We start from the raw sequence: 22913 nt of genomic DNA, 5'->3' as shown, positions 1-22913 counted from the left end.
ATAATTATTCTCTGCACTGACACAAACATTCTTTACATGGGGAGACAATTATTAAACTAAACGAACAGTAGGAATTAAAATAAAGGGTTTAACAACATTGGGAAAGCCAAAAATAATATTCTTTACCTTTATTACTAAAAAGATAGGAGGACAAACAGTGACAGTGAAGCAACAATAAAGATGAGAGAAACCATGTAGATGGAAAGATGGAGAGAGGTGCAAGGGTAGTTGTAGAAAAGACAAAACACAGACATGGAGCAGTGCGTTGACTAAACTTTAAAAGGTCTTTTTCCTCTGGCGGAGAGGAGACTGCACGTCCCACTGCCTCAGTCCAGGAGCTCTGAAAAAAAAAACACACTTTAAAAAAAAATGACACCTTCTCCCCGAAAACGTCTCGTAAACAACTAAATATCAATGCAATATTGGACAAGCGTCACCATTTAAAATAGAAATTTAAATGTTTAAGACTAGTGACTGAGGTCGTTATTCATGAACGACAGCTTTTACCATTTATCTAGATAAAAACTATTGTTACTGTACTCAAACTACATGTAAGTGTGCTTGCAGGAACTAGAACTGTGACAGACAACATGGACCGTGTGGACACTGACGGAAGTAGTGCACTCACTGCTGCTCATTTGACTGCACATGAAGGACACTGGTCTCCCCGACGACACCTTTGGGGGGGCGACAGTAGACACAGATTAACGTTCATGCTCATAAACTGCTGCCCAAAACGCCCAATGAGTGGGATCGAGTGAGACGGCAGAGCGGCTTACTTGGTTCTCGGTCACTGAAGATTGCGCTGACTCCTTCATCAAACGTCAAGTTGATGCCGACTCCTGGATTGACAGATTGAAGACAGATTGAAATGTTTAATTAATTTAAAAAAAGGTACATCTCAAATTCATTTTAGAAATGGCTCCAGCAAGTGTTTTTTTTTTTTTTTAGACGTTCCGTTTGTTCACAGTCTAAACAAAGAGATGAAATGTGGTCCTCACTGAGTGGGTGTATTTCTCCAAAGTTTATGCTAAGCTAGGCTAACTACGTCTCGACACCCTGACACACAGACATGAGATTACTATCCATCTGAACATCGGACTCTTGGCAAGAATCTTTATTTGTGTATTTCTTTTTAATATTTTCAAAAATACACTTTTAAAAGTGTAAATAGGGCATTCGGACTGTGAGAAAAAAAAAAAAGTGTAAAAAGAGGAAATCCGATGTCTACCCAGTAGCGCTAGTGATGTGGGCTCGTACCTTTCGGTGTGCTGATGGCTCTGTCATCCACGGCTCCTTTTTGCATCACTGGAAAGTCAAAGAAAACAAACAGGACGCTGTGACTATGAGTCAGATTGGGAATGATTTACTCAAATTTAGATGGTCTTTGTAACTCGTAACGTGCAGCTGTCAGGTGATTTTTGAACGACTAAAGAAAACACTTGGATTGAAAAACGGATGCAACTCCGTAAAAAGCGGTCCGTGCCCTTTGAATGGAAACAAATCTATGAACAAAATAAAAGTATACATCATCACCTTTGATATTGCAAAACTGTTAGCAAACAATACCCTATTTAAACATTTCAGGTCCTGAATTAAAAAAAAAATGTTAATATAAAAACTATTCCATCTGAATTAGAATAGTATAATCTGTTTAGGACTAATCCAGATGAAAACACATTCATTTGATTGTATTTGTTGATTTGTATTAACTAAAAGTTCCCCCACTGTTGCACTGGGTTTTCTTAAGCGTGTAAATTGTAGTTTAAACCTCCAGCATGCCGTACCTGTTCTTTCCAGAGCGATTGACTTAGTCTGGACATGTTCCAGCAACCTGGAACTGTGCACACGCCTGACACACACACACACACACACACGCACACACACACACACACACACACACACACACAGTCCATAAAGAGTAATCAAGGAAATCCAAAAAACTATTAAAATGTACAAGGTCCTTGATTCAATAGCAGTATTTGTTCCGCCATCCTTTCCAGTTATTACCTGTCTGTATCTGCAGTGCATGAACCACTCAATAAACAAACAAAACACAAAAAACAAACAAAGCTTTCACTTTGAACTGACCAGCTAAAAAAGACAAAGTAATAATTACCCAGCCGAGGGAGGGGCTATTAATTCTGAGACCAAAAAAAATCAGAATTTCGAAATTAAAGCATAAATCTACAAAAAAGATCCAGCACATTCTGTTGCATATTTCTTTATCAGATGAATCCTAAAGATAGCCGTTTCCAAACTCCTTTATGATGGACGGCCTCTGAGCGAGGCGACGATCCTGAATGCTAAAAACTAAATATTGTCGAAAGTACAGGAAAGTAGAGGAAAAAAAAAAAAAATTCCATCCTTGTGTTTTTTAAAATTTCATCACAGCTAACAACAACAACAACAACAACACCCTGCAGGGAATCGTTCATGTTGACGAGCTGCTGTGGTGAGAAAAGCCTACCTGTCAGAGTAGGCCAGTCTGGTAGACAGGGGCTTTGGACGTGGCGGTTGTGGCGTGGCAAAGACGACCGGGAGGGTCCTGCACCTGACGGGGGAGCCCTGGGTTGAACACTGAGGAGAGAGCAGAACCACCAGGACACCTTCACTGACCGTCGGGAACTCAGAGACACTGGCCTGCATTTGTTATCAATGTAAAAAACAAAACGAATCAATAATTCTTAAACATTGGCGAAAAAATTATTAACCTCACAACAGCAATGGTAATATTGTCCCGCATTGCATTGTATTTTGAAATCAATTAGAGAAATATATTAATATTCCAAAAATCAATGCTCATTAAGAAACATTTAAAAAGACTTTCAGGGGCCTTGCAGAAACTCCGTGGACACACAACTATAATTAGTATTTTTAAAATCACAGATTAAACTGCCGCTAATAGTGTAAATATTGTAAAGTAGCAAATATTGCTTAAATAAATTAGAATACCATAACACACATCAGTGTTTACAACAACTTTTCACATATTTATTCTAGCACAGTGCATATTGGACGTAACATTCAAATGTTTTTAAGATTTTCTGTAAATCACAATACAAATAAAAAAAAAAAATTCAATGGAACACAGTTTTGGGTCCTTTTTAAACTGCTAATTAAATTTACACAATTGTTCAAAAATCAAAATCCTGTGGAATAATTGAAGACAAAATGTGTATACGAGTCAACCAAAATGTAAAGTTAATATATATTATACTACATATAAATATTGTATTTATAAGATTAAATACAAAAACATGTGTTATATAAACACAGCATATAATTTATACACAAGCTTATTTTAAAGTTGCCCTCAGCATCTAAAGCTCTGTGTATGTGGTGCTCTCTGACCTGTGCGGTAGGAGTCCTGGTGTCGGCTGTCAAACTGCAGCTGTCCATCTGCTCCGCCATCTCTCGCTCCTTCTCCGCCGTCTTCAGAGCAAACTCCAGCTCCGCCGCCAGCTGCTCGTCTCCAGAGAAGAACTCCTTCACCTCGTCACGGTAGTCTTGCATCGTCACCTGGAGGATGGCCACACAAAGGCAAGCTCAAAAAGAGTTGGCCTCTTTTTCCCTCCTGATGCAAGTCCGCTGCACATCGATTCCGTCTTCAAATGAATATACGCAGGTGAGCGCCGCTCCGTCTGTGCTGCGGTCTCACCTGAAGGTAAGCCATGAGGTCTCGGAGGACGGGAGAGCGCTTCTGCTCCAGCAGGCTCTTCAGGCCGATAATGAGAGGAACCGTGTTCTCTATGAAAGCCTTCTTCTGGACCTGTGGATCAAAAGTGACACATCGGTAATACAGCATTTGACTGTTTCGGCCCATGGTTGGGTGCTCATTCAATTCAGTGTCACGTCTTGTAACTTTTCATGCGTTGTATACAGCAGATGAGACGCTGGATTAAGAGTTGTGGTCACCTGAGACACCACCTTCTTCTGCGCGACCAGCAGGACAGCCTTTGCCATGGTGGCCATGTTCTCCTCCTCCGCTTCCTCCCCTGCGGCGCCTCCTGCTGGAGTAGATATGACCTGCAGCTTCATCTCCTTCAGACTCAAGATTTTGAAGGTCTCTGACAAAATGTCAGCGCCATCCGCATCCAACGGCAGCTCCTCGTCCGCGAAGCATGCTGGGAAAGGAAAAAGGTAAGAGGTTATAAAAGGGTTTCCTACCACCTTTTTATTTTGACTTCTCAACACACGTGTTCACCTAAGATGGTCTGGTTGATCTTGACGGTGATGTTGAAGCGCTGGGCGTCTGTGAAGTGCTCCAACAGGAAGCGGTAGATCCGAAAACGCTTCTCGCGCTGCTGAGCTCCTTTCAGGGAGAACCGAACCTTTTCTCTGTATGGATTGAAATAAAATAAAAAAAAGCCAATGAATAGACACAAACAAATATCCTTGTATGTATTGTTACAGGATACATGATGCCACGTGTGTGTGTGTTGGACGACAGGACGAAGATCCACACGGCTTCCTACCTCTCGCTCTCAGTGAACTTGTTGTAGGACTTGTGTTTGTTGTAGGAGCTGAAGTGGAAGATGCACTCAATGAAGTGCTGGCTGAACATTTCTGGGTTCTTTTTCAGCAGCAGGTGGAGCAGGCAGTACTCGCACAGACTGGAGAAAACAAGAGGTACTTTTAATATTGTGTTGGACTTCTTTGGTGCACTCGGAGTGATGTTAGATACCAACAATACTGAAACAAAGATTTAAGTATCAAGAGTCAGTGTGTACTTGTTGTACCTTGAGCCAAAAGTTAAATACACGTATGCATTCCTTACCCCCCCCAAAAAAACTGCCAATGTTTGTTTTGGAAAATCCTAAAATACATCATGCAGCTCAGGTCGACTTGGATGCTAAAGATCTACAGGACAGAACGTTGCTTCCAACGGGTGAACACAGTTTTAACATCACTTTTTAGTCGTACTGCTGGGCAACGATTACAATCGCATTGTTATGCGCAAAGTTCTATGGAATTCAATGAATGGGTCTTTTATTATTTAAAAATGACTGCTATATCAACACAAGTGCAATAATTGGTTTGCAAACACTTTAAACCAATAAGGTGCTTTTTAACAGCAGTATTCCCTTTACGCAGTTACAATATATATATTGTAACTCTCAACATAAACATTAATGTAATCAAGTCAAATATAAAACCAAAGCTATTTGCCACTGCATTAACGTTATATTTAGTTTGTTATAGAAAAAGATGTCTCGCAGTAGCGACCACATTATATTCAGTATCTGTGCTAACTTTATTTGAAACGTTCCACTGCTGTGCAACATGAATAAAATGTTTTGCGCACGTTCCAGCAAAATGTCATGTGACTGCAGCTCCCACTGTTCATCAATATAATGCACTGTAACTCAGAGTCATTATGGTTAGTTATTTATGAATTCATGCGTTAACGCAACAATAACCCGTTACTTCATATTCTTAAAGAAAAAAAGAAAAGCATCCGCATACTCTTATCTGTTAAACACATTTTTTCAGAGTACTTCTTAAAAAAGGCAAGAATAGGTAGCAAGTGAATGTAGCAGCACAAAAGGTTACTACACAAGTAATAATAATACGTTTTAAGTTTGACACTCTTAGAAGTCTGAAACAGGGTGAGCAGCGTTTTGTTCGTTATATTTTGAAACGATCCACCTAGACATCATCTTTCCATCTGTGCGGTGGGACTTACCTGGCGATGGCAGGGACCGGGTCAACCAGCGCCACCATGAAGCGAAAGAAGAGGGGGCCCTTCCATTTCACAAATTCCTCCTGGCAAATAGGAGAAAACAGGCAATTAGACATTGAAGACGCACCAAAAGATTCCCCAGAGAACAGCCTGGGATCTATTGCCCCGTGCACAACAGTTACAGCAACGACAATCGAGAGGATTGTTTACCTCCAACAGTGCTCATGTAATAATAAAATGTAAACCACACATAAATAAATGAGAATCTAAAGACAGAAGTTAAAATACCGGGATAAAAGAGATTAGAATGTGGCAACCTTTTCAATGTGCAATGCTCTACATAAATAGTAGGCAGCATTTCCCCTCTACTACTGGGTTCATACAATCTTAAATTAAAGTCATCAGTTACACAAAACACTAACGAACAACAGAGCAACAAAAACACAAAATTCAACCAAACTACTGACGGTTTCTTTTGTTTTCTCTTGTCTGCCACTTTAGAATCAAACCTAATAAACAAACTATCAAAGCGCACATGGACCGTGGCCGTATTATTGACATTGCGCTACTTCTCCATCCTCTCGTGTTGGACCGAGGAGAGAATGGACGCTACAAAGACTCACTATCGCCTCTCGAAGGTACAAGTGTTACCACAAGACAGGACGGGGTCGGGGCTAGCTGGTTAGCATGCAAATGACAATGCCTTAAATATGTTATTGTTAGTTCTAAAATAGCTTTTGTTTGTTTGTTGTGATATCAGGCCAACTGAAGTGATAATAAACCTGTTGTTATTTAACTTAAAATGATAGATATCAACCTATTTTCTTTCTTTTATGAAACTACAATAAATAATTTTAAAGCATTTGTCCACCTGCAGCCTAGTGAAGAAAGCCTCGAACAGTTCCCACCTGCAGCAGGTTGGTCAGCATGATGAGAGTCTGCTCCCTGATGACAGCTTCACTGTCTCGCAGACAAGCGGAGATGTTGGGGATGTAGTGCTCCACCATGTTGGTGTATCGAACACACAGATCACACATAATCACAACCACATTGTTGCGCACGGCAACCTCCGTGCCAAGCTCCAGCTCCCTGGCAAACACCGGCAGGTACTTCTGGACGAGTTCCTCGTGCTGCAGACACAGTTTGCCTGAACCCGGAGAGGAAAACGTTAGATGTGTGACGAGATTGGCCGAAATGCATGGAGGTTAAAGCTATGAACAATGTTTCTGATGGTACGTGTGCACAGGATCGATCTTTTCCACGCTTGCTGGTCATTTGTCTATGCAAGCAGCAGGCGGCAACCTCGGATCCTGAAAATGTGGAAGATCATTCAAATGGCCAGCAGGGGGCGACTCGTCTAGTTGCAAAAATTAAGTCAGTCTATGAGAAAATGACTCGACTGCTCACCTGATTTATTTACATCAGTAAACGTGAGTTTATGGTCTCAATCTGTAGTTTCAAGTCTTCTTCAATACAGCATGATGTTCATTTAGTAAATGATGGTCCTTTTTGAGTACAACAGACCATAAAGCAGGGTATGCTTTAGGGCGGGGCTACCTTGTACCAGAGACGTATACGCCGTCTCTACGTTACTCCTCCCGAGTCCAAATATGGTCACTTACATTCACTGGTTGCAAAAAACCAAGATGGCGACCGCCAAATTGCAGAACTCGAGGGTTCAAAAGCGCAGTCTACAAAACCAATGGGTGAGGCTATGTGGCGATGCAATGCATTCTGGTAGCATGGGGCTGCTTTTTCGAGAGACGGGGGCATCAAGTTGGTCCCCTCCTCATTTGCATAAAATATAGCATACTTTATGCAAATCAGGGGCGTCCAGCGCGACTTGCCAACCATAAAACGTTTGAACAAACTAGCCGTTGTCAATCTAAAATTAAGAAAGATTCAGCAACTGCTTGGCTTATTCGTCCCTTGAAATGATTTCAAACACACATTTCAGGATCAGGTGCCTTGTGGCAGCCTATCAGGTGTACCATACCGAGAAGCGGCATGTCCCCTCTCGTCCAAAAAAACCCAGACAATACTGAAAGAGACACAACGGGGCTATAGAGTGAGGGAAGGACAGTTTACCTAAAGTGATGACTCCGTGTGCTCTGACTCTGGTAGGCAGAGAGTTGGCTTTGAACTGGGAGAGGGGCAGCGACGCCGGCAGCTCTTCTTGGCACCCTGTCAACAACAATAAAAACATGTTACCACAGAATACAGGTGATGTTACATTTTAAAGCCCATAAATGTAGGTTTAGATTTGTATGTTTACTCCCGAATATCAATATCTGTATTGATATCAGTCAGTATATCAGTATGACCGATAGATAAATATGGCTATGAAACAAATAAATAAGGCAATATATATATATATATATATATATATATATATATATATATATATATATATATATATATAAATAATAGTTTAATGGATTCGATAAATAAATAGCTTTCATTCAAAAAAGTAAATTGTTTTTCAAAAAAGGACTACTTTCATTTGTTTAAGGGGACTTTATTTCATAATGCTGCATTCATTTCCACCCTTTTTTATTTTCACAAGTTATATTCACTGTTCCACGACTGGGACGTAATCCGCACAGCTTCTCTTGATGCTCAGGTTCGACAAACTGTCGTAGCCTCCTTAGCACCCTGGCATCCGCTTTCATCAGGACGCCGAGTAGTGCGATACCCCGACAGCTTGAGCACATTCTCCGGTCCCCCTTTTTGAAAAGGGGAACCACCACCCCGGTCTGCAAGTGCATTGAAGAGGCGTGTCAGCCAAGACCGCCCAACAGTGGACCAGCTCTTTACCCCCGCAAGACTAATGGAGGGGTCCTGGGAGTTTGCCCTACCAGTCTACATGTGCTCTGTGGACTGGTAGGCTTTCGACTGGGTCCCCCTGAGGGTTTTGTGGGGGGTGCTGCGGGAGTATGGGGGGGCCGGACCCGTTGCAACAGGCCATCCGGTCTCTGTACGTCTGCAGTAAGAGCTGTGTTTGTATTCTCGGCAATAGGTCGGACACATTCCCGGTGGGTGTTGGCTTCCGCCAGGGCTGCCCTTTACCACCGGTCCTGTTCGTGACTTTCACGGAGAGGATATCTAGACGCAGCTGAGCCGCAGTCGCCACCATCATGGCCTTCTCGGACCGTGACCTCCAGCATTCCTTGCGGCGATGTGCAGCGGCAGGGATGAGAGTCAGCACCTCCAAATCTGAGGCCATGGTGCTCTGCCAGAAACCGGTGGATTGCTCCCTCCAGGTGGGGACGGAGTGCCTACCGCAAGCGAAGGAGTTCAAGTATCTCAAGGTCTTGTTCACGAGTGAGGGTAAGATGGAGCAGGGAAATCCACCGGCGGATCGGTGAGTCTGCAGTCGTAAAACGTGAAGAGAGAGCTGAGCCGGAAGGCAAAGCTCTCAATTTACCGGTCGGTCTCAATCCGACCCTCACCTATTGTCACGAACCATCACCCAGAACCCGCTGGGAGGGATTACATCTCCCAGCTGGCCTGGGAACGGCCTCGGGATCCCCGAGAATGAGATGGAAAATGTTGCGGAGAAGAGGGAAGTCTGGGGTCAGCCAGCTTGGCCTGCTCCCACCGCCCTAGTAACCCCTGCGTAGGCCAGCTGATTGCAGATCGCACGCTAGCTATCAGATTCTTGTGCATTGTGTGTGTGGTCCCACCGTGGTGAGAGGAGTACACTCGACATAATCAGCAATTCTCTTCTAACCACAAATCCAGGTTTCTAGTTGTTGGATCAGAACGCATTGGATTTAAGAACCACAGCATTTCCCCAGGTGTCCATGCTCCTTACCCGCCAGTTTGTCAGAATACGTCGTCAAGACGGACTCCACCAGCAGCACCGTCCGTTTGCCGACCTTGGCGGGACAGTGGAGTGACGCCACACCCAGAGTGTGGAGGTGTTTCACCTGGAAGAGATATCATTTTTAGTTCCACATACACACACTCAGCTGGCTGGCATGGTTTTTAAAAAAAAAAAAAGTCCACATTATTGTTTGCAAAACAGCAGCGCTGTTGTCAGTGACCACGACTTATATTCATATCTAAAATAAAGATTTTAACATCACTGTGCAGCAGCTTGAAAATGACTGCTTGTTTACATTTAGTGTTCATGAGCGGCGATTAAATAACAATTTCATACTTTTTCAGGTGTCCGGCAAAAGGAAAACGGAAAAATGTGTAACTGAGAACAACTACATGGTAAATTCGGCTGAATTAAAAAAAATCACAGTTCAGGAGACTGAACGGAGCCATGACAAGTTAAATACTCGGCGGAGTAACTGTCGTACAGCAGGCGAGGGTGTAACGGCATACAGAAGTGACGGTTCGGGTCTCATCTTGGTTTAGGGGGTTACTGTTCGATGCGTCAAAGACAGGATTGAGGTTGCATTTTGCACACTGGCATCTTTAATAAACTATAGACATGCATCATCCCTGTGATTGGCACATCAGGGTGATAAAAAAAACTCAACAAGCAAGCGAAGGGTTACGTCTCACCATCAGCTCCTCGTTGAGGTTCTGGGCTCCCTTTTCTCTCAGGATGATGCCGGCTAAATAAGCCTCGCACACCGACACCAGCTCACCGCAGCGCTGGTTTAGAAAAGCCTAAAAGGAAACAAAAGAAATCACATATGAAATGACAGAAAGCGGGTTGAGGGATGTTTTTGATTCAATTATGAGGTAAGACATCATATTGGGAGAATCTGTCGATCGCTGGATGATGAGCTGTTTAGGTTCTGTACAAGATCCAAATTAATAAAAGATAAAGCCACCAAACATGAAAACAGTTGTATTAATACTGGCCGTGAATATTTAAAATGGTGGCACAAACTTCATTCGTATTTTGTATTTAAAAAGGGAAAGTGCAGGGCGATCTAGCATTAAGCTAATGAAACAGTTCTATTCATTGAAGAATGGAAAAGATTTTATTCAAAATTAGGATTCTGTTTCAGACATTTATTTTTATTTTGGTGTGATATCAGTCATAAATATGCCCTGTACTGGAGTTGTGCCGGCAGTCTCTCCCGGCTTTAGAACGTAAAACGAGACGCACGTGTTTTACGTCTGTTGCGTTCAGGGCCAGAAGTAAGTAACGGACAGTCCGGTGTCACAGAGTTATTCCAGGCGATGAGATTAAAAATGTGGTTCAACATTTCGGATTGTCGAGTTTTCTGCATCGAGACAATTGCAATGCATCCAAGAATCCATTCACACCCGCTTGTACATGAGCATCAAGGCCTCACAGTACTGATGCAAGCAGTATCAGTAAACGTGGAAAAACAGAGCCGTCTTCTGAACTATAGCATGAAACTGTACATTTTGCACCCCGACGTTTCTAATTAGGAAACTGTATGTCGGGCAGCTGCATGGAGAAAAGAAGAGATCTCCAACCTGAGTCTGTTTGATGTCTTCGCTGCGACCGAGTTGATAAAGAGTCTCCACAGCAGCACAGATCACCTCAAGAGACAAAGTAAAAGTCTTCAACCAAGACATCAGATCAGCTGGAGAGAGACAGAAAGAGACATTATGACACTTCCAAACTCTTTTTGTGAATTTTCCAAACTCATCCCACACCACATTACACACCAACTATCCTGTCCTTGGTTTCTTCGTTTAAATGCACGGCGATGTCTCCCATCACGCACAGGATGTGACAGCAGGTCGTCCCGGTGACGTCCTTGGAACTAAAAAAAAGAGAGGCAAAAATAAAAAGTAGGAAAGTAAGAACAATCATCTTGGTGGCACCGGGCTCTCGGCTGTTAATGTTGTCATCAAACATCGGGCGTCCCTCTCACCTGAACATGCTGTCCCAGGCGTCCAGGATCTTCCCGTAGGGCAGTCTGGGGGACGAGGGGACGACCTTGGAGAGAAGCAGCCAGGCCCCGGCGGCGTGATCGGCCTCCGTGTGGGACATCAGGTTGGCGATGAGAGTCTGCGTGAACTTGTTCTGTTTGGACCAGATGGTGAAGGCCCTGCTGAAATACCGGCTGGAGACCCGGGACAAGAAACAAGGTCAGCAGCGGCGATGCGCTCAGTCTCCAAGCGATGGCGCCATTAGAAAGTCAGTAAAGATCGCCGATAAAAACCTTACATGTTCATGTAATACTTTGACTATTTGACATGTTCTTATTTCGTATGAAACAAACTGGACTGAGGCTACATCCACACAGCTACGTTTCCGTTGGAAGACGCATACATACGTTTACGCCAAGCCTGGTTGTAAATACTATTGACACCGTTTTCCGGAGGTTCATCACTGGGTCTTAGCGGTCGTGCCCTGATTCGTCACGCCGTCGTGAAAATCAGCCTCGACTAGCTGTGGGTAATTCAACACGGATAACAGATTACAGGCATTGCTGACCTTTCTGTCTAAATTAAATTCTGGATTTTATAATTCTACTACTGCAGACATGCGGAGGAAACAAGCCGTTATGGGAGCGATTACAGAGCGGCGTTATCAGCACTACGGAGCAGACGTTTGAAGTCACGGTTTGCAACTTTGAGAAGGGCAATGAACACAAAACACAGGACTTTACTTTTCTAATTAATGCTTATTTTGTTCTGCACAACAATTGTGAAGCCCACAAAGAAACTTTAAATCGAACAAAAGAATAAATTCTCTCCAGTACGACAGCAGACCACGACAAAACCGAGAGGAAACGAGTCAGAGACGTGTTGACCACATTTATTGACCCATAATCTAGTAAACCTTGATTTGTAAGTGATTTTAAAGTCAATTTTATGCAAGGCCTGGAGCCGTTTAACTAAGTCAGTATGGACAGAAACCATTTCTAAAACACGGGTGTAGACCAAGATTGTTTTCATGGATGTAGCTGGTTCCAACCTGAGGTTCAAGCACTCGTTGCAGAGCAGGCCCAGCAGGTCCCAGGTCAGCCTCTGACTGGCATCCAGGTGGCGGCCGGCGTAGTACGGTTTGACCTGGCTGAGCAGCACCTGGTCCAGAGCCTCCAGGGCCTTGTCCTGCACTGAGTTCTCCGGGTCCACCACAGCTGGCACCACTCCCTGCAGCCACGCCTTCTGCACCACGCTGCACTCTGGTTTGGCCTGGTGGTCAGAGCAAATATGTGTACTGCAAAATGTGCAACATTATTTTCGTATCTCTTAATTTGATCAAAATGTCCAAAACATTGTCCCGTCTCTCCGAGCCAGCTGGTTGAGACTCACGCCGAGCAGCTCTCCCACGCACTGCAGGGCTTTCTTCTTCACGGACACGGCCGGGTCCCTGCAGCGCTCTGACAGCGTGGCCAGGTTCTCCCAGCTCAGAGGGATCACGTTATGTTTCAGGAGGCCAACCAGGGTCTGTGTAGGGACGGCAGAGCCCAGAGGTTAAAGGGTCATCCACACAGAACACCAGAGTGAAGCACGTGCAGTATGCTGGTCGCTGATCCCTATTTTAAATTTGTAAACGTAAAGTTCAGTTTTTCTGGTACCTGCAGCGCCGATTTCCTCACGTTTATCTTGGAGTCTTTTACCCGCCGCAGGAGGAGAGCCAGATTCTCTTTTGCTGCATCGAAAAGAACATAACATAACCTCTCCGAGTCAATGTCAGACTTTGACAACCGTGGAAACAATTCTTGCACATCTATTTCCAAAATGCCACCCAATGCATACAATGAAAACATTAGAATGGCGGATTGGCTTGTCTCACCGTCACAGTCGGCGCTGTCTGCGGTGCTGATCTCCACAGTCCTGAACGGCAGAGTGCGGTAGGTTTTCTGAGTCTGCTGGGAGCAAAGGCTACCTGAAACACACAATCACGTGTATGAAACACTTCAAACAACATGCAAGACGGTGAAGGCCTGGTAACAAACTTAACTACATTAAAAAAAATGTGTAATTGAAGTTTAAATCATAAAAAAAAAAAAACTTCCTGTTGCTGCCGCTACAGAAGTCAGACCCAGCGCTGATTATTTTTGGGATGTTTTATTTTGCAGACCCATGTTTTAAAAAAAAAAGGTGATTACCACCAATCGGAATTAAATAAAGAAACAAAACAAGTTGTAATAAACTTAGTTATAATTTAAAAGCAAGGCTGACAGAAATAAAGAGCGAATCAGGTCTCCAACCAACGTCCAAACAAATCAAACAACAAAGCTGTAATAATGAAAAACAAACAAAAAAAAGAGTGTACCTTCTGTAATTTCGCCTTCCAACACTGTCTGGGCTCCAGCTAAAAAAGAGAGGAGACAAGTTACTTCAGTGGAAATGCGTCCACAAAAAAAAAAAAAGTGTCCCCTTTCATCACCTTACATTCTCCAATAATTCAAAAGTTTTCATACTTTCTAAAAAAGTGTATCGTCTACCAAAAAAACGGGTCCTGGCTTCGGATCCAAAAGTAGCCTGAATGTGTGTTTCTACCAGCGTGTGTGTTTTCTCACTGGCAGAGAAGAGGCTGTGGACCGCCCGGGTGGCGTTGAGCGAGGGCAGCTCCAGGCACTGGGCGAGGCAGGCCAGGGCGTGGCCTTGGACTGTGGGCGAGTCGTCCATCCGCCGATCGAATAGCAGGTTCTGGATCAGGAACTTGTGCGGCAGGAAGCAGGAGAACTCCGGGTCCGGACACTCCTCCAAACTCCTCTCGGACTGTTCGAGCAAAACCATCACCACGTCCACAGAAAACAGCCGGCACACCATCTACAGGAGCGAGCGCAGCACACTGTTCACACCCACTGATCAGATGTAATGAAGCCTGCCTGATATGTAGGCTTTACCTACTGATAGCCAACACTCAGATGGGGGATATTTGCAGCCCTCCAATAAGCTGAAGGCTTGAATATGTATTTTTTCTGTCTTTTAACTTGCTTACTTATTAATAATCCAGTCAAAGGATTTAAAAAGGTGAACTACGCCCATTTTTAAAATACATACTTGTTATCCCGATGGTCTGAGAAAAGTTTTTTTTTAACTCTGCATCAACCCCAGGGGAATGTTCTGAGTATATGGTATATTTTCTGTTTCACAACTGACAAAACTGCAATAGAATAGAGCTAATTTGGGCATAAAATAAAAGAACATTTATATTATGTGGGTCCACAAAATGTGTTTCCAATTCTTTGTCATTATGAAGCCGCTCTAGACTTTATCCTTGGCAAGCCACCCTTCTAGGAATCTTTTAATGATGATGATGAAAAGCAAAGGAAGTAGTGTTTCAGGTTTTCCCTTTTATGTTACAGTAGTATTGTTTTTTTTAACGCTCCGTTGCTTTCCGGAAAAGTCACTTCAGTAGCCCAGCATCAAATTGTATTTAGCACCACGTCATGCAAATAGATGAGCCGTGCTCAAATAATCTGGTAATGGTGGTGATAGGCTTAGTAAATAAGTAGTAAGTAAGTAAGTAAATAAGTATTAGTAAGTAAGTCCTTCAGTATTTCTTAAAACAAGTTGAAGCATGCAGGAGAAGAAGAAGTTCTGCATCATATACTGGGAGTGTGAATCACAAAAACTATCACCAACATAATTGTGTTACCTTTGAGCTTCTGGAGAAGTTAAACAGCCACTTGATGAAGCGCGCATAGTCTGTACTTTCCATCTGGGACGTCAACATACCCACAGCCTGGGCTCCGTGGCTTCGAAACTCGCTCTTCTCCACCATCTAAACATCCACAGCAGAATCATTACATCACAGCTCTACTAATGCGTCGGCTAAAACCAACGTGAAAGCAAACTATTCTACCACCACAATCGTCTGTCCTGATGTGACGTGACTACCTTCCTAATTCACAAAGGGGACATATCATGTTCATTTTCAGGTGCATCCAATAGACTGTATACAAGTCCTGGACGTAGTCATGGCGATGCGACCCACTGGTTTGTGGACTACCGTTTTGAAACCTCTTGTTTGTCAATTTTGCCGTCGCCATCTTGAATAATGGCCGTCGCCGTGGTGTTTTTTTGCAATCGATAAACAGAAGTTATCATATTTGGAACGGTGAGGCGGCGTATACGTCTCCGGTAGCTGCAGCGACCTGTCAAATCACAGTAAGCCTGCCTTACTCTGCTTTAAGGTTTATTTGACTCTAAATGGACCATAATTTACGAAACGAACATCGTGCTGTTTTGAAGAGATTGAGACCATAAATTGATGTTTACTGAGGGAATAAATCAAGAGAGAAGTAGTGTCATTTTCTCAATTCTCGCACATCTAATAACAAAATCAATTAAAAAGATTGTACAGCAATACAATACATACACATATAGAGGGGGCCGGTATATTCTCATGAGTCTGTATGCGACAAGGGGAGCCAAATATGATTGCCTTGTTCAATCACATGTTTTCTGATCTGAGATCTGAACTTACCAATTTCACAGTTTGTGGGTTGGCAGGAACTCCGGATACTCAAATGCATGAGCACAAGAGTTCATTTTGGCATCCGTTTTAGATTTCATGATATGTCCCCTTTGAGAGGTAAACAGTTGACACGGACTTGACACAAATGGGAAGCGCGTCACCGCAGAGTGTTTTTGCTGGAGGATTCACCTGGAAGCAGATATGCTGCAGGAGGATGTGCAGTACAGGCAGCGCCATCTCTTTCAGCTCCTCCACAAGATGACTGCAATCACAAACACAGAAATCAGCTGCAAAGGCTCGTAAAGCACGTCTACAGGTAAATGCGTAGAAAGGGATCAACCGCCAAGAGAGTAGGAGATGGGAGTTGCTTGTTGTCATATATATTTACATTATGCTTATGACTGTTGCAATGTATGATCAAATCGTCCCACTTATTCTATTGTGTATATATATTTGACATATTTTGCACACTCTGTTTACATTTAATTTAATTTCCTTAATACACACTGCAGTTATTTGTATTCTATATATAATTTTTTATTTTGTATATATGTCATCCCTGTTCTTATATTTTATTTTATTTTGTGTGTTTAGTTTATTTAGTCTATTCCATTTGGTGTCTGTAAAGTGTTGGGCGCTACTATGACAACACATTTCCCCTTTGGGATTAATAAAGTATATATCTATCTATCTATAAAAAAATATATAATGTTGACATTCTTTTTATATGGTAGAGATACTAATAAAATACAGCTGAACTTCCCTTTTTGCAATGTTAGTCATAAAAAAAACAACAACAAAAAACATAACACCCAGTAACTGTTTCTTTGTTTATCATCTTGACTAGTGCCACAGCCCTTCCCCTTGATGTCCTGGGACTTTGGTTGCTACTCTCCTGTAGCTTCTGATCCTGAGTCAGTTTGACTACGTTCATCATTATAGAAGCAGTTAATAGAGATATCCAGGACTATTTTATCAATACGTATTGGACTCGGCCAATCAACAGGGTGATACGTCTTCTCTCTCTCTGATCACGTCACGTCAATTCTTCCGTCAAGCTTTCATATCATATCAATAATCTAAGACAATACACGTTTTAACCAGGATCTTCAGTATTTGGATCAATTTGTCAGATCCATATTTAATCTTTAAAGTAAATAGAAGTATTGGCCGAGTCCGATTTCCATTCATTCACAAACAAGGTTACTGGACAAATTAAATCCAACTGAAAATGAATTGCAGTGTATCACACACACACTTTTGTGAGCTCTGTCTTTTTCATTCACGTTGAAGAACTTCCACATCGACGACATGGTGTGTGTGTGTGTGTGTGTGTGTGTGTGTGTGTGTGGCGTTTGATGTGACGTTCAACATCATTGATCAGTGCCTCTCTAGCAAATAACCAATGTTAGAACATTTTAATCTTTCCTTCATTGCAGTCTGGTGGAGATCAAGTCAAGAACATTATTTAATAAACTATTAAACTTCTTCACGTGGTTTAAAACTCAACATAACTGCTGTGCAGCATATTAAGATTTTTAGACAAGGAATTGTAAAACACGTCTGTTTACCAAACAAAGCGGAGGGCCTGGTTCCGGGTGGAGAGGATGGCCTGGCTGGGCACGAGGAGGGAGGGTTTCCCTCTGTTGTCCTTCTTCATCATCAGGATCACGTGGAGGAGCTGGTGGAAGACTCTGCGCAGGGACTGGACAACAGACACGTCAGTTCATATTAGAAACATCCCTCTGTTGTGGGTTTGGGAAAAAAAAAAAACACACCTCAAGTAACTAAATTAATCAGGAATAGCTCCTCGCCCATAAGGCGTATACGCATACTTCTGGTCTCCTTTTAAAAGGTATGACGCTAAGGAATATGACTCCGTTGTAAGTAAACCTATGTTTGTTTCTAAATTTGATTACAATGCACCACAACACACTATTTATCACACAATTTATCAAGTTAGACTCAGGTGGTCTCCATGCTTTGGCCATGCTTACTTCAAAACACTATACATTTTCTTGTAGTCATGTTATAAACATCATAAATCTCCCAAACCAATTGAAATAGTAATAAACACAATTAATATTGATCGATATTCATATATAACTAAAGAGCTACATTCTTTAAGAGATACTCTGCTACTAATCAGACTGTTACTTCTCATGACTCACTTCACCCGTGCACATTTGTGCATCACGACTACAGAAAATAAACAATTTGCAGCAGAAATGACCCCCACAGTAATTCCTGTCTATTTACCGTGTGCGTCTCCCACCCTCAGTACAGTAAAAGGTGAAAGATATGCAATTGGTTTGCTTGGAAATAATAACCAGACAGTCAAGGAATCCTCTCCACGAAAGACAGTTGACAGTGAGGTCTGTGGATTATTCAGAGTAGCTGGGACACTATTTGTGTAAAGTGTTTAGAATAGCTGCACATTTAGTGGGAGAAGTTAATATAGAAGACCAACACTGTTGGGGTAATGATTACTGGATCTTACTTCTTTCTGGTCTCCGTGTTTTGGCGAGCAGAGCAGCTGCAGGCCGTAGAAAGCCATCTCGGGAACACTCCTCAACTCGGTGATATCCCTGTGCAGGAATAACACAACGGTCAGCATCCAGCAAACCCTGCACACGGTCTTTAATCAAGACAGAGAGAGAGTCAACTCACAATGCCGCAAAGGTCATCTCTCCGATGGCCGGCTCAAAGTAAAGGAGCTTGCTGAAGATCTGCAGGGAGAAAACGGAAACACGTGAAAACACTGCAATGTGGTACGGAGCGGGGGCGAGCGGACGGAATCCAGAGCCACCTGCGTGCAGTGGCCGGCGCTCTGCGGCCGGTCCTTCAGCGGAAACGTCTGCAGGAGTCTGAGGAGGCTTTGAACCAGGAGAACCACAGCATCTCTGATGTTCAGCAAGTCCTTTGCAGAGAAATTAAGCTCCTCTTCCTCCTCTTCTTCCTCTGCCCCATCCACTTCCATCTGAGGATAACAGAGACTACTTGTTTTGTTTTTTTTACAGATTGCATAATATAGATTTTTTCCATTTTAATACTTCTCATTCAGATGTTTTACGATTCCATCATCAGAAAAGTTGTCTTATTATGTGGTGCATGTGTAAAATGTCAACAATTCTATAAGAAAATATTATTTATTTAATGAATACCAATTCATTTGTTGTACCACAACGTTGCAACATTTTTTGTTTGTTTAAAAAGTCCTATCATAAAAATCACCGTCATACATTTTGTCCAGTGATGAAACATTTTGGGCAGTTTCACAAAGCAACAGCAATTTCACACAGTAATTTTCAAAGGAAAAATTGATTTCCAAGCAAAGCGTCCAGATGAATACACGTTTGTCATTTTAATAACCAACAGATTTAATAACACCTCATCGACCTCTATTCCATTCTCACTCGCAGAAGAAAGAATATTGCCACTGGGCTGATGTGTGTTTTGTAATCTAAGCTATTTAGATTTTAAAAAAAGATAGATACAAATCATACACTTTTTGTAAAAATAAAGTTCTCTAAATTTAGCTGATGGTGTCAAATTCCTTATTATTTTTGGATGACTAACAGAAGACCCCTCCCCCAGGTTGCCCCTCACGTCTGGCGCTCTCATTGGCTGTAGTTCCCCACTGAAAAGGGGAAGGGCTATTTTTAAAAAGTCACCCTTTGGTAATGGTAACTCTCACATCATCGCAGAAGGTTTGAGGACATTTCAATCCGCGCTAACAATATTCAACCTGCGACATGTGAGGCCAGTGTATGAACGTCTGAAATAGATCATTGTCGCATTAGCCTGGTCCCGTTGGCGGGTTTGACTGATTTCAGGTCGAGGACGATACCTCTGAGGGTTCTCTCCGCTGCGGTTTGGAGCGTTTGACGTCGGCCTGGCAGCTCTTCATGATGTCCTTCTTGCGCTTCTTTCCAGCGTCCTCAGGCCAGCAGTGAGAGGTCAGGTCTGAACAAGTGTCCAACAAAACCTCGTGGAAAACCTTGGTGGCGATGCTCCCTGGAAGCAATACATACACGTTACGCGCCATCACTTGACGGAAGTTTGAAAACAGTTATATTTTGCTAATTTATTGTTAATAATAAATAAATTACATTTGAACACAACGTGATAATGTTTTACGTAGTAAGCTATTAAAAAAAGAAAAAAAGGCACCAATAATGTTCAGCAGGGCTTCTTTTGCTTTTTCATAACTTTCCAGTACAAAAAACAACGTGTTTGTTTTAGTCTGTTCTTGGCTACTGTATGTAGATATGAACATTGCAACTGATCATATATAACGAAAAACATAGTTATGAATATTATATATATTCTTGAAAATTATGTTTTTTGGTTTTATATATTGTATGGATACCTATTAAAGCAGTATGAGTTCAGGCACACTAGAATTATCTTTTAGGTGTGAAATCCTATCTGCTTCAGGAATAAATGAATAAATAATAAATGAACATGAACTGTTTTGGTTCAACGTATTTTTCATTACTCAACTGTTAGTATACGATTCAATGGGTACCATTTCACACACAAGCAGTTAAGTGAAAACAGTATCTATTATTGGTTATTCAACAGAAAACAAATACCTTACTGCTTCGGGTTTCATAAATCTGACCTTGTGGCTGCACCGAAACGACACACAGACCCACGTGTAGGTTTTTTTTCTCGGATCTCCTCACCTGGGATTCCCAGCAGCAGCAGGTAAAGTGAGGCCGCGTGCAGACCGCTCACCCTCTGCTGGACGTTGGCCGTTTTAGCCTTTCCCGCCAGGACAAAGAAGGACAGCACGGCCACCAGGGACTTGATTGGCACCTCGTTCTCCCCCAGAATCGCCCAGATGCTCTGCAGTGCAATGTGGGAGACAAGACAATGCTTACTACTGCTACCAGAAAGGAAGGAAAACACACGCAGAATGTTTCAGTGCTGGATTAGGTTTACCTGCGAAGCTTCATCTTGTTGGTTAGCAGCATGGGCCAGTAAACACTGGTACAAAGTTCTGAACGCCTTGTCTCCACTGACTGAGAGTTCGTCCTCTATGGTGTCATCCAATGGCGTTTGCTCTGTGAACTCCAAGTCCCACACTGCGTCCACCCAGGCTGGAAATCACAACGGTTATCACATTAACCCCCCCACACATGCCTCAATAACACGACAGAGACCAGGCTCGTTGGAGATGAACTGCGCCTCGCCTGGAAAGTAGACGAGAGCACGCGGCAGCCGCAAAACACTGCAGTCAAGTCGGACGTCAAATAAACAGTTACTTCCTGTTTGATCCGATCTGTAGGCTACTTGTAGTTTACAGACGTCGTTCTGATTTATTCACATATTTTTGGAAATATATATTCATGTATAAATGCTATCCTTTGTTCTTTTTATATCTTCCCGTGAAACACTTTACTACTTGCTTTAAAATGTGTTATATGAGCTTTATTATTAATCATCCATGTGGAGTTTGCACGTTCTCCCCGTGGCAGCGTGGGTTCCCTCTGGGTTCCCTCTGGGTTCTCCCGGCTTCCTCCCACATTCCAAAGATATGCAGTTATGTGATATCTCTCTATCTCTCTCTCTCTCTCTCCACACACCTCTACCTGTCCAAGGTAAACCCAATGTCAGCTGGGATCGGCTCCAGCCCCCCTCAATAGGATGGATGATGGAATTATCAAATCACACAATATATGTTTTTAGATTAAACACGAATAGCCAACAATAGAGTCTGAAGTATTACAACTACACAGATTTTCTACAAAACGTGTTTGTTGTTAAATCTAATAGTCAATCAGCTCTCTGGCACCAGGCAGGCGTTTCCCATAATGCTGTTGGTCATGCAGTCAGGGGCTCTAACAACTGCCGCACTCTCGTGAGGCTACAGTACACACATCTAACCCGCGTGCATTGTGTGCGCAGATCGATTCTGCGCAGGACTGGCTCATCGCGAACGAGCCTCGTATTTAGGGGACTTTCGGGACACAGCTAGTGTGAATAAAAACAACATGAACCTGCGTTCTTTGATTCTGCAAACAGATAACTAGCGTTAGTTAATGCGGAACTAAACGGGGCTTATTGACGCTACACACGCTGGGGATGGCCCGCTGTGTTTCCTGTGTACAGGACAGGGCACATAGCGACGTTACGTTAGTTGTCAAACAACCGGGACGGACTCTAATTCAATGAAGCGTGGTTATATACAATATAATGTAAAAGGTTGTTTTACAACATGCACAAATATGCAATTTTACCTTCCGAAATGTCATTCAACCTCAGAAACTGCAGCGCGGATATCAAAGACATCTTGTTTATATTTTGAATCAGCCCGCCCGAAACTTAAGTACGGACTTTCACACATGCGCAGTGAAGATTACAGACTTTCACACATGCGCAGTGAAGATTTCTTCGTTAACTTCTTTGAGCTCCATTACCGCCACCTCCTGGTCAGGAGGAGTATGGCCGGTCGAGTAGAGAATAAGAATGTACAGTGTAACCAGATGCATAATCTGTAGCTATTTAGAAAACAGAGCACACAATGTAAACACAACTATAATTTAATAAAAGACGAAACGGGAAATAGTAAAAAGAATAGCTGAATGTTCTCTTCTAATAACGAATCCGGCATCAATAATGTACAGCAGGTTTTTGTTTGCTGTTTTCTTTTTCATATACCACAGTGATTTCAGGTACAGTTCTCTTATTAAAACAATAGATACAATATAAACCTAAAATAAATGAAGTACTCAACAGAAATTGTAATCCTCCACTATGATTCCAAATATGATGTAATTTCCGAGTACAATGGAAGAGAGAGGAGATTAATTATTCTAGCCAATCAGACCAGAAAGTTGCTATAAGGACAGAAGAGCAATTACTCATACATTCCATTATCCGAACCGC

At 42.6% G+C, this 22913-nt stretch overlaps 1 protein-coding gene across 2 annotated transcripts; it reads right to left on the bottom strand.

The window, feature by feature from the left end:
• Nucleotides 1-102: 102 nt before the first annotated feature.
• ncapd3 (non-SMC condensin II complex, subunit D3) lies at nucleotides 103-22378 on the bottom strand. 2 transcript variants are annotated; one of them, XM_034552393.1, is made up of 35 exons: nucleotides 22265-22376; nucleotides 20967-21124; nucleotides 20708-20870; nucleotides 19867-20033; nucleotides 18826-18996; nucleotides 18687-18745; nucleotides 18517-18604; nucleotides 17588-17721; nucleotides 16206-16278; nucleotides 15195-15320; nucleotides 14110-14362; nucleotides 13863-13901; nucleotides 13380-13472; nucleotides 13162-13235; nucleotides 12896-13030; nucleotides 12555-12775; nucleotides 11506-11697; nucleotides 11297-11394; nucleotides 11102-11211; nucleotides 10208-10315; nucleotides 9504-9618; nucleotides 7775-7870; nucleotides 6595-6833; nucleotides 5690-5769; nucleotides 4479-4616; nucleotides 4208-4341; nucleotides 3919-4127; nucleotides 3662-3772; nucleotides 3355-3522; nucleotides 2471-2643; nucleotides 1788-1852; nucleotides 1261-1308; nucleotides 780-842; nucleotides 629-677; nucleotides 103-340 (listed from the first exon to the last, which is right to left on the bottom strand). In XM_034552393.1, the coding sequence occupies exons 1-35, from the start codon at nucleotides 22314-22316 to the stop codon at nucleotides 277-279; spliced, it is 4266 nt and encodes a 1421-aa protein (XP_034408284.1). In that variant the 5' UTR covers nucleotides 22317-22376; the 3' UTR covers nucleotides 103-276. The 2 variants fall into 2 exon arrangements, with proteins under 2 accessions (XP_034408284.1, XP_034408287.1); XM_034552396.1 differs by having other exon boundaries at nucleotides 116-340; nucleotides 2471-2580; nucleotides 22265-22378.
• Between the last annotated feature and the right edge of the window lie 535 nt (nucleotides 22379-22913).

This window comes from Cyclopterus lumpus, chromosome 15 (genome assembly GCF_009769545.1).
Source record: "Cyclopterus lumpus isolate fCycLum1 chromosome 15, fCycLum1.pri, whole genome shotgun sequence".
Classification (NCBI taxonomy): Eukaryota; Metazoa; Chordata; class Actinopteri; order Perciformes; family Cyclopteridae; genus Cyclopterus; species Cyclopterus lumpus.
The sequence above is the reverse complement of the archived record's forward strand: the minus strand, read 5'-3'. Positions and strand labels throughout refer to the sequence as shown.